Source organism: Sciurus vulgaris (assembly GCF_902686455.1).
Source record: "Sciurus vulgaris genome assembly, chromosome: X".
NCBI classification, from domain to species: Eukaryota; Metazoa; Chordata; class Mammalia; order Rodentia; family Sciuridae; genus Sciurus; species Sciurus vulgaris.
The window spans coordinates 103077083-103092459 of record NC_136471.1 but is presented as its reverse complement, the minus strand read 5'-3'; the positions used below and the strand labels follow the sequence as shown (position 1 = coordinate 103092459).

Genomic DNA, 15377 nt, shown 5'->3' with positions numbered 1-15377 from the left:
AAGGTTCCAGCTAGCAAACAGTTCCAGCTGGGATTCTGGCTCACAACCAGCTTGTATCACTACTCACAGGACCGAAGGAGCTTCCAGAAGATTCCAGCCCCAGTCCGTGTGGCACACCAGCTGACTCCAGTGGAGCATAGGTGAACTATCCCAAGGAAGACCTGCGCAAATGGAGATTCATGAGCAAACTACATGTTCTTGCTTTGAGACATGAAGTTCCTTTTAAAAATCTTTATTGAGATATAATTTTCATGCCATAAAATTCACTCATTTAAAATGTACAATTAAATGGCATTAGGATAGTCACAGAGTTGTGCAACCATCGCCACGATTTGAGAACATTTTCATCACACCCCCCCGCAGCCCCAGAAAAGGGCCCAGGATCTCCATTACTGCTACCCTCTCCCCAGTCCCTGGAAATCACTACTGAACTTCCTGTCTGTGTGGATTTGCTTATTCTGGATATTTCTTTTTCTTTTTCTTTTCTTTTCTTTTCTTTTCTTTTCTTTTCTTTTCTTTTCTTTTCTTCCCTCCCTCCCTCCCTCCCTTCCTTCCTTCCTTTCTTTCTTCCTTCCTTCCTTCCTTCCTTCCTTCCTTTTCTCTCTTTCTCTCTCTCTCTCTCTCTCTCTCTCTCTCTCTCTCTCTCTCTCTCTCTCTCTCTCTCTCTCTTTTGGTACAGGGAATTGAACCCAGGAGTTCTTAATCAGACAGCTACATCCCCAGCCCTTTTTTGTATTTTATTTAGAGACAAGGTCTCACTGAGTTGCTTAAAGTGTTACTGAGATTGACCTCCAATTTGCGATCCTCCTGCCTCAGCCTCCCAAGCCGCTGGGATTACAGGCGTGTGCACTACGCTCCCGACTACCTAAATTCTTATCTCTAGAAATGCCCAAGCCAAGGGCAGTGGCTCCTTCCAGTTATCTCACGGGGGCTGAGGAAGAAGGGTCACAAGTTCGAGGCCAGCCTCTGCAATTTGGCAAAACCCTATCTTGGGATAAAATAAAAAGGGCTGGGGATGTAGCTCAGTGGTAGAGCACCCCTGGGTTCAATCCCCAGGACCAAAACATAGAAAAGAAGAAGAAACCCACATTGCACCTGCATTAAGCAGCCGTCTTTTGGCCACAGGGTGACGGTTGCTCCTTTATGGACAACTGAAATCAAGTGGCAGAAGAGAACGAGGAGGTGAACTGTGAAAGGCTTCTGGCCAACCCTGTTTCCAGAATCCCTGAGCTGGGACCCAGCTCAGTTAGGCGTGGGGTTGTAGAGGCAGGTGTTAACACTGGGCTAGTCAGACAGCCTCTTCTTGGCCTTCTAAACCTGGAAGCCATTCTCCCACCCGCTAGCAAGGGAAGGAAGCAGTCAGAGAAGGAATAATTGCCAACTGTTATCACTTTCCTTCTAGAATCCTACACACAGGATGTGTTTGGAGACCAAAGACTCTGTTTACTTCTGTTATTTTAAGTACCACACAAGCTTCAGTCAAAGAAACTTCTGACTCCAAAGTTCACACCCTTGGCATTTCCCACTTTCTCTTCCTTTCTCTTTCTCTCTCTCCTTCCTGTATCCTTCCCTCCTTCTTTCCCTCCCTTCCCCTCCTCCCTTTCCAGCCCATTTCCTCCTGCTGCTTCTGCGAACTCTCCTCAGGCCTCTGCTCGCCCACCCAGAGGTGACTACTAGTCCAAACAACGGTATTTATTTACTTTTATGTGGTGCTGAGAATCGAACCTAGTACCTCACGTGTGCCAGGCAAGCGCTCCACCACTGAGCCACAGACCCAGCCCTCGACTACTGTTCTGGATTTGGAATGGCTCTTTCCTTTATTAACTAGTTAGAACCCCATTAAGTATAGCATGTTTCGTTTTTGGGGGGTACCGGGGTTTGAACCCAGGACTCTTAACAACTGAGCCACATCCCCAGCCCTTTTTGTATTTTATTTAGAGACAGGGTCTTGCAGAGTTGCTTAGGGCCTCCCTAAATTGCTGAGGCTGGCTTCAAACTTGTGATCCTCCTGCATCAACCTCCAGGGTTTCTGGGATAACAGGCGGGCGCCACCGCACCTGGCTATAACATGGTATTTTGCCAATTTTTAAACTTTATATGTGTGTCCCATTATACATATTCTTCTGCAATTTGCCCTCTATTTTTGGTGGATCCTATGCTTTGGCATTTATCTGTGTTCGTTGGTGCAAGTGGAGTACATATCCCATTGTCGATCTCCATGTTCTGTTCAAAAGTCACCTCCCCAGCATATCCTTCCCTGATCTGACCACCTAGCTAAAACATCTTTTTCTTTCTTTCTTTCTCTCCCTCTTCCTCCTCTCCTTTCTTTCTTCCATTCGTTCCTTCCTTTTTTCTTTCCTTTTCCTTGAGACAAGGACTTGGTGTGTTGTTCAGGCTGCTTTTTGAACTCCTGGGTTCAAGCCCTTCTCCTGCCTCAGCTTCCTGAGCAGATGGGACTACAAGTGCGTGACACGGTGCCTGCTCCCTCCCTCATTCCATTTTTATTTTATTTTTTCAGCCCTGGGGGTTGAACCCAGGGGTGCTCTGTCATGGAGAAGCCACATTCCCAGTCCTTTTCATTTTTTATTTAAAGACAGGGTCTCACTGAATTGCTTAGGGCCTCGCTAAGTTGCTGAGGCTGGCTTTGAACTCGCATCCTCCTGCCTCAGCCTCCCGAGCTGCTGGGATTACAGGCCTGTGCCACAGGGCTGCCAGCCCTTTTTATTTTGAGACAGACTCTTGCTAGGTTGCCAAGGCTGGTCTCAAACTTGAGATTATCCTGTCCCAAATGAGACCTGTCTCATAAACTGAAAGATTTTAAGAAGGGCTGGGAACGTAGTGCAGTGTAGCAGAGAACTCCTGGTTCAATCCCTAGTACAGAAAGAAAGGAGGGAAGGGCAGAAGGGAGGAAGGGAGGGAGGAAGAAAGAAAGAAAGAAATCCTTAACTTTGTCTTCATTAAGATCTCTGGGGCTGGAGGTAGCATGCTTGCCTAGCACGTGTGAGACCCTGGGTTCCATCCTCAGCCCCCATTAAACAAATAAAAGAAAAGTATTATGTCCACCTACAACCAAAATGTATATCTGTATCTATCTATCTCTATATAAAATTTGTGTATATATAAAAGGGCTCTGGAAGGAGGGTGACCTCAGAGTGAGGAAAAGCAACCCTTCCACCAAAACCAGACCCAAGTCCAAGTCTGAGATGGTGAATCGTTGATCACTTGGTTGCAGGGCCACCCATGAGGTCAGAGGCCACATGATCCAAAAGCCCCACCTCTGGACATGGTTGAATCGGAGAATGAGCCGTCAACACAGGACCCTTTGCGGGGAACATTCCAGACCGAACCCACAACAAATCTTTACCACTGCAGATCTCAGATAGAAGTGACCATCTTTTCTCCCTTGATTTATTCCTATGTTTCTTTGGTACTGGGGATTGAACTGAGTGTGCTTAACCACGGAGCCACATCCCTAGCCCTTTTTATATATATCTTATTTAGAAACCTTTACCCCTGAGCTATATTCCCAGTCTTTTTATTTTAATTTGTTTATTCATTGGTACCAGGGATTGAACCCAGCGGTGCTTAACCACTGAGCCACATCCCAGTTCTTTTTTTATGTATTTTCTTTAAAGACAGAGTGTCACTAAGTTGCTCAGGGCCTCACTAAGTTGCTGAAGCTGGCCTCAAACTTGCCATCCTCCTGCCTCAGCCTCCTGAGCAGCTGGGATTACAGGTGCATGCCACCATGCCCGGCTGCATTTATTATTTTGAAAAATCCCAAACATATAGAAAAGTTGCCAGAATGGTTCAAGTTACACTTTGCTTAGATCCCTCCATTATTATTTTGCCATGGTTTGTTATCTATGTGTATACTTCTTTTGCTAAGTAAAATTGACCTCTTGTGGACGTCAATTACAGATACCACGATAATTCAGTCCTAAACACCCCAGCATCCATGTCCAAGGATAAGAACATTCTCTCACATGACTATGATGCCCTTCTCAGTCCTAAGAAAATTAACATTTATTCAATAATACCCTCTGATTCAAAGTCTTTATTTGAATTTCTACTATAGTTGCCTGGGGCAGAGGAGGTGTTGACTGTCAAGCTTTAGGAAGAGGGACCCCTGGACTGTGAGGGAGGTTTCTCTGGAGCCCAGGGTTTGCACATGTTAGGCTAGAGCTCTACCACTAAGTCACATCCCCAGCCCTTTTTGAGACAGAGTCCCTGTTAGTTGCTGAGGCTGGCCTCAAACTTGTGATCCTCCTGCCCTAGCCTCCCTAGTAGCTGAGATTACAAGTGTAAACCACAGCATGTGGCTTATGGGGAGAATTTTCCTTTCTTTTTTCTTTTTTCCATTTTCTAATGGAAATGTTAGATTCTTCACTGGGGGGGATGGTTCCATGAGTGTAGAATCACCAAAGCTGAGAACTAGACACCTGGTGTCTTTCATTATATATATATTATATCTCAATAATATTGATTCTTTAAAAGTGTTCCTAGTAGTCCTAAAGTGGCTTCTGGGTATTTCCTTCCACCCCTAATCTAGGATTCTATCATGGTTCATGTATCACATTTGGTTGTCCTGTCTCTTCAATCATCTCTGATCTAGAACATTCCCTCTTCCTTAATTTTTCTTCTTCAATTTTTTGGTTGTGGGTACTGGGGATTAAACCTACGGGTGCTTAACCACTGAGCTACACCCCCAGCTCCTTTTATTATTATTATTTTTTTAATTTTAAGATAGGGTCTTGCTCAATTGCTTGGGGTCTCCCTAAACTGCTAAGGTTAGCCTCAAACTTGAGATCCTCCTGCCTCAGCCTCCCAAGCCACATATTACAGGCATGCGCCACCGAGCCCAGAATGACATTAATTTTTTAAAAATAGTTTTAGTTGTAGATTGACACAATACATTGATTTTACTTATTTTTATGTGGTGCTGAGGATTTAACCCAGTGCCTCACGCATGCTACGTAAGTGCTCTACTACTGAGCTACAACCCCTGCCCCCATATTGATTTTTGAAAAAGGGAAGAGTCAAGCTCGTTATCTTACAGAATGTCCCACGTTCTGGGTTTATCTGTTTTCTCATGCCTGGATTTGGGTCACATATTTTTTACAAGCCTGCTGCAGAGAGATGCTGGGTCCCTCTTATTTGTCACTTTGGGAGGCATGTGGAGCCTGTCTGTCCCACTACTGGCCAGGTGTGCCTTCTGTGATTCTTGCTACAGACTCCAGGTCAGCTGTTCAAGTGGTCCCTCATTCTTATCTGTGGAGAATGGTATTTAGAAACCAAAAACGTGTTGTTAAATGTGCTCATTGCTACTGGGCTGTCAGTGTTTCTTATGCCCTTTTATTGAACAGAACTGGGAAATGCACATTTTGTTGGCTTAAATCTTAATTTGACAATTCATAGCCAACATCTTAAGGTACTTTCTCCCTTCCCTACATTTTAATATGGTTAGCATGTCCCTCTCACACATTGGTTCCCATTATATTTAGCATTTGTTCTACCTTACAATGTATAAAACAGATTTCAAAATTATAATACAAGAAGCCAGGTTTGGTAGTATGCTTGTAATGCCAGTGACTTGGGAGGCTGAGGCAGGAGGATCAGAAATTCGAGGCCAGCTTCAGCAACTTAGTGAGAGCTTATCTCTAAATTAAAAAAAAAAAATTAAGGAAATTATCATACAAATACTATCACAAGAGACCTATTGAGTGAAGTTCAAGATATTGTGCCCTTATTTTGTCTTGAGAATTTATTCCATGGAGGATTTATACTGGAATACTATGCTCAAAAATCAAAGACCCAACATTGGTTTTCTCTGATATGTGGATGCTGATTCACAATAAGCCGGGGGGGGGGGGGGATAGGGAAGAATAGGGTTACTTTAGATTAGGCAGAGGGAGTGAAGGGAGGGGAAGGGGTATGGGGGAAGGAAGGACAGTAGAGTGAAACAGACATAACTACCTCATGTACATGTATGACTGCATGACCAATGTGATCCTGCAATATGTACAGTCAGAAAAATGAGAGATTACCTCCATTTATGAATGATCTATTAAAATGTATAAATGCATTCTACTGTCATGTACAAACTAATTAGAACAAATAAAATTTAAAAATTTAAAACTTACTTAGGCTAATTCTTTGTGTGGCCATGTTTATCCATGTTATGAACTTTCATTTGTTCCTTTCTTATTTATATTCAAATTCGGTATTTGCCTTTATTCATCTATATTTAAAAATGTGTAGTCATTTACGTGGTTCAGAAGTAGAAACCGTATAAAGAAGCATACGTAGAGAAGTCTGAGGGCTGGGCTGGGGTCAGGGGCAGTGTACCGGGTCCCATCCTCAGGATGGTGACAAATCAAAACAAACAAACAAAAGCGCCCCAAACCCACAACTCTGGTTTTCAGGAATGCGCAAATCGCCTGAGACGGGGCCTCATTATATTGCCCAGGTTGGTGCTACACTCCTGGGCTTAGGGGATCCTCTGGCCTCAGCCTCCCCAGTAGCTAGAACTACAGTGTAGCGCTGTGCAAGGTTCTAGTTTATTTCACAGTCTGGAAATGAAACCCAGGCTGTCCCATATGCTAGACAAGCACCCTACCACTGAACTACACCCTAGCTTTTTCACTTTTTTTTTGGTACCAGGGATTGAACCCAGGGGTGCTTAACCACTGATTCACATCCCCAGCCTTTTTATTTTTAATTTTGACGTGGAGCTTGTTACGTTGCTTAGGGCCTCCCTAAGTTGCTGAGGCTGGCCTCAAACTCCCGATCCTCCTGCCTCAGCCTCCAGTGCCACTGGGATTACAGGCGTGCATTACCATGCCCAGCATCTTTTCATTCTCAAATGAAGCTACTAGAAAAATTTTAATTCCACGTGTGGCTGACATTGTATTTCTGTTGGACAGCACTGCTATTAAGGCTTGATCAGTTTCAAGGTCAAGTTTTTGGTCATTCCATCGAGTCTTCTTGACTGGAATACTTCGTAAAGACAAACATTTCTTTTCATATAGGAAAGGCAGGACCAATGCAATTTTGCCTTTATTTCGGTTTCAAGAGGTGAGGTAGGGGCTGGGGAGGTAGCTCAGTTGGTAGAGTGCTAGCCTTATAAGCACAAGGCCCTGGGTTCAATCCTTGGCACCCCCCCCCCAAAAAAAAAAGAGGTGAGGTGCTCCCATATATTCTCCAAAGGGGCTCAAGGAGTCTGCTATTTTGTGTACCATTCTGACCTCATGGAATTAAACATACATGTTTATAGTCACTGCCATTATCCACATTGATTTGCCCAGTGACCTATATTGCCCCAGTGGGTTTTTCAAAGTTGACTACCAAGATTTTTGACTACGATCCCACTGGTTTATTGTACATACCTACACTTCCATTTCTCCTCTGACCCAAAGTAGAATCAACCAATTCCCAGGGATCTGCTGGTTTTAGTGGGAAAGGGGATTTAGAAGCCACAGTCTGGGAAGGAGTGGTGCTCATTTCTATCAGTCGCTGCTTTTAGGCTTTTTCAGAGCAAACAAACTTTTCTAAGAAAAAGTGTATCACAGGTGGGCACGGGGGTGCACTCCTATAATCCCAGGGGCTGGGGAGGCTGAGGCAGGAGGATCACAAGTTCAAAGCCAGTCTCAGCAACTTAGTGAGGCCCTGAGCAACTCAGTGACACCCTGTCTCTAAATAACATATAACAAGGACTGGGGATGTGGCACAGGGGTTAAGTGCCCCTGGGTTCAATCCCCAGTACCAAAAAAAAAAAAGAAAGAAAAGAAACCAGAAAAGAAAAAATGTCTATCACAAATTCAGTATTTTTCTTTTTCTTTCTTTTTTTGGTGTTTGTGTGGTGCTGGGGATGGAACCTAGGGCCTCATACATGCTGGGCAAGTATTCTACCACCGAGCTACACCCCCAGGCCTCATAATATTTCTAATTTCAACTAGAAGACACCATAATTTTTGACCTTATCAATCCTGCATTTTCGTCTCTTCTCTCCCATGTTGAAAATTCCAGTTGTCAGTACCAACATTTCTTTTTTTTTTTTTTCAGTGCTGGGGATCAAACCCAGGGCCTTGTGCTTCCAAGGCAAGTACTCTACCAACTGAGCTATCTCCCCAGCCCCAGTGCCTACATTTCTTTATGCTTTATCTCACAACAGGACAGACTCAGAATAACAATATCGACACCACCATCAGGGACAGGATTACTGAAAAGACTTTAAAATGTTTTATACTTCTTTCTGTCCTTAGGGTTAATCCACAAGGGATTATATAATCGATTTATGTTTGTTAAAGTCACTTAAAATAGCCTTCTCTTTGTGATTGTGCTACCAACTGGATACATACATTTATTCTTATTTTGCTTTATTTTAATTAATTAATTAATTGTTTTGTACTGGAGGCTGAACCCAGGGGCACTTAAGCACTGAGCTACACCCCCAGCCCATTTTATATTTAGAAACAAATTCTTGCTTAGTTGCTCAGGGCCTCACCAAGTTGCTGAGGTTGATGTTGAACTTGGGATCCTCCGGCCTCAGCCTCCCCAGTTGCTGGGATTCCAGGCATGAAGCACCTTGCCTGGCTATCACATGGTATTTTGCCCTTGTTATTGTATTTTTTTGTGTGTGGGACTCAGGATTGATCCCAGAGTCTCACTCGTGCTAGGCAGGTACTCTATCACTGAGCTACAGACCTAGCCCATTTTGCTTTTTGACTTTTGGAATTGCTTCTGATTTATAATTACGTAAACGCTAAAGTCAAATCTATGCTCCGGGAACATTCAGAGAAACAGAGCTTCCATCGCTGTCCCTTCTTCCCCAGGAGTGACAGCTTTTTGAAAGTCTTTGCTAACACTGTCATTTTTTTGAAGTACAGCAGACAGGTGTAGATGCTTTAACTTAAAGTGCATCTTTCTTTCTTTTTTTTTTTTTTCACTTAATGATAATATGCTGCAGATCACTGTACAGCAATTTAGAGGCCTAAACCCTCAATTCTTTTCACAGTTGCACAGAACCCTCCTTGATAATTCAACCAGTGCTATTACAACTATTAGACCAATTTTGACAAAACAGGAAAACAAGGCTGAGAGGGTAAGCAGTTTGTCCAAGTTCACACAGATGGGAAGCATGTTAATTAGATTTGATTTGGCTGGAGTAGGAGAAAAAACACAAAAGAAGAGTGGTTTCAATATAGTCCTTTATTTTTCTAGAACAGAAAAGGCAGGCAGGGTGGATACAGTGGCTCTGGCTCAGGGACCTGGTGTTCGTCACATTTCTTGTTCTGGAGAGTTTGATGCCGTAACTTCATGGCCCAAGGTGGATGCTTCAGCTGGAGCCATCACAACAGCTTTCTAGACAGGAGAGAGAACAAGACAAAGGGTGTATCCTTGACCTTCGGGAACTCCTGCAGAAATTGAAAGGACCCTTCTCTCTAGCCCTGGGGAGCTCCCTTGCACCCTCGTTGTTGAACTCCATGGGAATATTTATACAGATCGGGATGGGGAGTTCCTTTGTACCCAAAGGGGGGTCCTCCACACAGAGGGCATGCTCTGCTCTGTACCTCTTCTGCTTTGGGTTCTGCTATGCTAGCCTTCGCCCCCACACCCATGGTGAGCTCCCTTCCGCCCAGGGTGAGGTGTACGCCGTGGGTCAACTTTCCCGCATGGCTTCACGACAGAGCACTTTAACATCTCAAGTGATCTCAGCCAAGTGCCACCCCAAGATCTGGTCCGTATCTGTGACCCCTGTACTCCCATGAAGAGCCCTTCCTGCTACCCCCAGACTTTGCTCGGCCTGATGATTTCGTCTAAGGACCCACTGGTTCTTCCGCAGTCGTGTTTCTGAGCACCGCGCAGGTTCGGGTAGCAAGTGTCCCACGGCGCGGCACAGCCTGGGCGCCGCCTCTACTGAGAGCTCATGCTCGCCCATGCCCCAAGCCTGGGCTCCCAGCTGTCCTCTGGGCTTAACAGAATGGCATCCATCCAAGATGGAAAGCCCAGTGGCCTAGAGATTCTTCTTCCTTTGCCTCCAGCTGAATGCCACAGAGTTTTTACTAGTTTACCAACTTTACCCCCTACAGCCCCTTGTTGCCCCTAGTTAGTTCAGGCTCACCGGGTCCTCTTTGGCTTCGGTCTTTTCTGCAGGTTTGCTTTGCTGGTCTGGGTATCTGGTTTGGGAGGTGGTTTCCTAGGAAATAAAAAAAATCCAGCCAACTATTAACAGTGGTTGACTGCGGTGGGGGAAGGGCGCTTGCATTTTCTTTCTTTTCTTTTCTCCTTTTGGACAGGATACCTTTATTTATTTTTATTTGTTTAGTTTTATGTGGTGCTGAGCTCACGTGCTAGGCAAGTGAGCTACCACTGAGTCACAGCCCCAGCCCTGCATTTTCTTTATACAATGAAAGTGTGTTGCATGAATCTTCAGAAAAACGAATAAATCCAAAAAGTCTTATTTGCTCTTCCTTTGTCTTGTGTTCAGCGGACATTCTAAATTTCATTTGGTACCATGTCTTCCAAAAAATGTGTGTGGGGGGGGAGGGGGTCTGTCTTTCTCCAGGGAGTTATCTGACCACCCTGGACTTATCCCCAACCATAGCTCACATTTCTTTGCTTGCAGGGTCACTGCACCTGCTGTCCCCTTCGTGGCCGTCCCCCTCTCCCCATATTCTTCGAGACTCCACTCATACAGTGTGCCCATGGGCTCTTCTGTGACCCAGCTGCTGTCCCATTCTGCCTCGGAGGTCTCTGGGTCCCGAGCAGGATGGGAAAGCATTTAGGACATTTGGAACACAAATGTGACATGACCACTCAGAGGTTTATTAGGCTTTAGGAGGGGCTAATAGAACCAGTCAAGGAAATCTCTGGAATCCTAGTGCTCAAGAATCTACTAAGGCAGAGTCGCCACCACTGCAACCAGTACATCTTACCACCCACAACGCCGAAGGCCACATGGAGAACACTGGTGTCGTCATCAGCAGGCAGGTCTCCCCACCCAGGGCTTCCCGCTAAATGCATAACCCAGCCCCAACCTGGCAGCCACTGACACAGGAGGCCTCCACATCATGCAGGGGACTCTCCCAAGAGGGCGCACACTTGGGAACCTAGCTGCAAGGGAACAGAGTAGTTTCAGCCTTCAGGCCTGAGTGACCAAGGACAGGTGTGGGGATGAAATAAAGTGCCAGCTGACAGGACCCGAAGCAGACAGTTCAGGAAGAAAAGGAAGAGCAGCAGAGTGGAAGGTGTGGGGGCGTCACTATCAGGCCAGGCAAGCGACAGGCCACAGAACAAAAGGAAGCCCGAGGGGAACTGACCCGCAACTATGGCGGCTCAGGAGAAAGCGCCCCGAGGATTGAGGGCTGGCTGCTGGTTCAGTCGGCTTTTTTGCTGCTGGGACGACGAGAACAATTTTAGGAAGGAAGTTTAGTTGGGGGCTCACAGTTTCAGAGGTCTCAGTCCATAGAAGGCTGGCTCCATTCCTCGGGGCTCAAGGTGAGGCGGAACATCATGGCGGAAGAGTGTGACAGAGGGAAGCAGCTCACATGGTGGTCAGGAGGCCGAGACGCCACTCTCCAGATGCAAATATACACCCCAATTCCCACCTCCTCCAGCCACACCCACCACACCAGTCAAGACTCGGTTAATCCCATCAGGGGCCAACCCACTGATCGGATTAAGGCTCTCGCAGCCCAATCATTTCACCTCTGAATGCTCTTGCATTGTCTCACATGTGAGCTTTTAGGGGGCATGATGGCCATGATATGGGACTGCTGCAGGTCAAGGTCAAATGTAATGCAAAAGCCTGCCAGGGCATCCAAGGAGATGAATGGGGAAGAGAAGAACCAAAGACAAAGATTTATGTTCAAGAACTGGGTTCCTGAAACAGGACTCCATATTTGGAGGGTAATTCCTCTGAAATCTTCCAGTCCACTTTTTTGTATTTTATTTAGAGACAGGGTCTCAGGGTCTCAGCTGAGGCTGGCTTTGAACTTGTGATCCTCCTGCCTCAGCCTCCCGAGCCACTAGGATTACAGGCATGTGCAGCTTCCATTTTGGTTTATAGACTGTAAGTTATTGATGGGGACACGATCATCAACCCCCTTTTTGAAAAAAGTAGTGACAATAATAACCCTTTAGCAATACACAGGACACAGGTACTGCCATTTTCTCCTTTCCTCAACAGTTTTATTGCCTTTTAAGAAAATTTTTGTAAAATATAAATACAAAGGCAGAGAATTTACTTACAAAGTTAAAACACAGATTTCAAACATAAACACACAATTCAGAAAATTTTAGTTTTATATACATCTTCAAGCAACCTCAACATATTATGTTAGTTTTCAATATTTTACAGAGTACAGAAAAAAATAGCTCAAAGTCTTCTTTAAATAAGAGCATAAAATGTTTAAACATATAAACAATCCGGTTTGATGCGTGAAAACTAATTTCACAGCTTTTAAATTAGGATATAAAAGTTTCTTACAATTAGTTGTCGTGTGTGGATATGGTTTGAATTTATATTACACACTACTGGATTACATCCAATAGCATTTACCTGGCCCGAGCAGGTACTCTGTAAACAAAACATAAAGGTACAATATCACCAAGTGCCTTCACCAAATTCGCGCCTGCAAACCAACCACACGTGACACGGTTACCGCCTCTGTCACCAGAGTTCTGTGTGAAATTAAGTCAAAGTGTGGAGTTCCTTTTCGTTTGTTTTGTTTTGTTTTGTTTTGTTTCTCCTTAAAAAAAGAACAGAAAACAAACAAATGTTCCAAGTAAAAACAGACATATCTCAAAGCACGGAAAAGTAAAGAAAACATTATAACAACTTCGTAAAAACCGACTGAAAAGATTAAAAAGAAAAGAACGGATTTTCTAAGTCCTTCTGCCTGGTAATTTCTCTTATATAAAGAAGAGATATTTTCATATGTAATAGCGTCCTTTCTTTACAGAAATAGCCGTACTATGACACATATGCACAAGGTTAACACTATGCACACTGTACACGGGTGCCCGCCGGCTCACCAGTAGTCTTCTGACACCATGTCGCTGGGGTGCAGCCACTCCACGGACGAGCCCAGCAGCGCCTGGAGCTCGCTGGTGAACTCCACCAGATCTAACAGCTCCTTGCTTTCGGGGTTGAAGGCTTCCAGGTCTTTGGAGCAAGAGAACAAGAGGCTTGCAGAAACCTGCCGGTAAAACTCTGCCTCTGCAAGGGTGACGATTTCCACGTTGGGAAAATTGCAGCGGAATATGCGGGAGGACATTTTCAATTTCTTGAGCACATCGGAGAGCAGTAGCCAGTTTCGTGGCCTAGGCGAGAGAGAGACCAGCGGCGTGAGAAAGCACTCCCGGCTATTAACTGCGACAACCCGCTTCTTGCCACCACACCTACTCTGACCACCGTCCCTGTCTAAGGCGAAGGACAGTATCTGCTTCTAGTGGGAGAATCTCCGGACTCCTCTGGGTTAGGAAAGAGAACATCTAGCTAGGTGTGCTGGAGCACACCTGTAGTCCCAGTAACTGGGGAGGCTGGGGCAGGAGGATCGCAAGTTTGAGGCCAGACTTAGCAACTCAGGGAGACCCTGTGTCTACGTAAAATATAAAAAAGGGCTGGGTATGTGGCTCAGTGGTTAAGTGCTCCTGGGTTCAACCCCCAGTATGGGCGGGGGCAACCATGAAAAGAAACATCTACTAGAGAGGACCATTTAAAGAAGCCCGGGGCCTCCACTGCGGAGGGATATTAACAGGGCGAGCCCTGCTCACAGCTCCAAGGCATGCTACTGGGGGCAGCCAGCCTGCGTCCCAACCTCTTTGACCTCGCCTCTCCCCAGACCCTCAGCAACAGCGCGTGATGAACATGGAAGGCCTGTTCTCCTTTCCTGTGTTCCACTACCTATCCCTCAATCTTTCTGGAGTGACACTTTTAAGAAGCTGTTCCGTTCCTTATGTGCACCCCGCCACACTTTACGATTTGTCACTGTTTGTAATGGCATACATGTTTATAGCTTCTGAGGAGGACATTACTCATTAGTCACCTTCGTTAACACCTAGGCAGAGCAGTCTCTTGACACGTACACCCCAAGGGACCGGCTGCCAGGGTGTGGTGCTCTGATCGCAGGGGCAAGACTGGATCTAACCAAATCTGAGGATCAAGATCCCAAGTGTCATGTATAATGACCGTCCTGTTCTTAGGTGAGGAGGTAGTAGTCAGTGTAGTTCATCACACCTCAAATGCCCAGGAAGGCCCTACGGTGGCCTGTTGGAGTCCAAACGAGGTGGTGCCTACTAAGAACCCCTTTCCAAAGTGTTTAGTAACTTAAGTATCCAAAATGCTGACTCTTCCATGATAGTCTAGCCACTGACTACAGTGCCCCTTTGGTCTCCTGAGGGTGGCTTGGACCTTCTTCAGGTGACAGCCGTCGACATACTACACTGTCCCTTGCCCTGATCACTCTGAGCACAATGAAGCTGACGTGCACCCTTTCTGGGAGAGGTCTACTGCGTTATTTGAGGTTCATGGCCATTTGAGAATTCACCCACCCACCCCTGCCTGCTTAAAGGGGGCTTCCTAACTCCCGCCAGCCCACGGGTAGCCCCACACGATGGCCGCACGCTCACCCCTGAGCAACGGACACTTGGATGTTGTAACACGGCAAGAGCGGGCTTTCAGAAAACTCGAATTCAAACACATCGCTGTACGAATCTCCCTCATCATCCTGGTCTTCCGGACCCGGAGGGTTTGCTAGAACATCATATCCACTTTCATCATCTGGTTCTGATGTGCGACAAAGAAGAGACCGGGGACATTGGTCAGCTGGAACAGGGGGGCTGGAGAACAGGACTCTTTCCCAGCCGGGTCCTGCTCCCCGGCTGCCCTTGCCCACAGGCCACACGAGCACAAAGCTGCTTACCACACACAGAGCTGCCGTAGAACTCCCAAGTGCCACTGGAGTCGTCATCACTGCGACCCTGGAGGTCATTTAAATAATCTGCAGAGAACGGGGAAAAAACAAGACAAAACACACGGGTGAGAACAGCATGCTGACCGTGGCGGGGCGGGCTGCATGTCGGCTCCTGTCTTCCCCTTTCGTCACCGAGACGGTAATCCGCAGCCCTGTTCTCCGTGGTTTCTGACCGAAATCTGTTCACCTGTCTCCCCAAGGCACAGACCACCCTGGCCCCCGAGACCAGACCGAGGCTGGTGAGGCAAGATGCGTTCCAGCCTCCCTACCCCCAAATAGAGCAGCCTTTCCTGCGTGGATCCTTTCTTTGATACGCAGAGCAACCCAAGGTAAATAAGGGTGGGTCACCAGGGAGAGGGAGTTGTGGCGTTCCTTGGCACTAAGTGTCTGACACGGAAT

The 15377-nt window shown here is 46.1% G+C and overlaps 1 protein-coding gene across 9 annotated transcripts in view; it reads right to left on the bottom strand.

The window, feature by feature from the left end:
• Nucleotides 1-12017: 12017 nt before the first annotated feature.
• The window catches only part of BCOR (BCL6 corepressor), a 90673-nt gene continuing 87313 nt past the window's right edge, over nt 12018-15377 (bottom strand). For 6 of the 9 annotated variants that reach the window (XM_079122805.1, XM_079122804.1, XM_079122808.1 and 3 more), the window contains exons 13-15: nt 14928-15005; nt 14635-14791; nt 12018-13326 (exon numbers count right to left, since the gene is read on the bottom strand). In XM_079122805.1, the coding sequence (XP_078978931.1) occupies nt 13035-13326; nt 14635-14791; nt 14928-15005 (527 nt within the window). In that variant the 3' untranslated portion in view covers nt 12018-13034. The remainder of the gene's footprint in view (nt 13327-14634; nt 14792-14927; nt 15006-15377) is intronic. The other 3 variants (XM_079122810.1, XM_079122809.1, XM_079122811.1) reach the window with 2 other exon arrangements.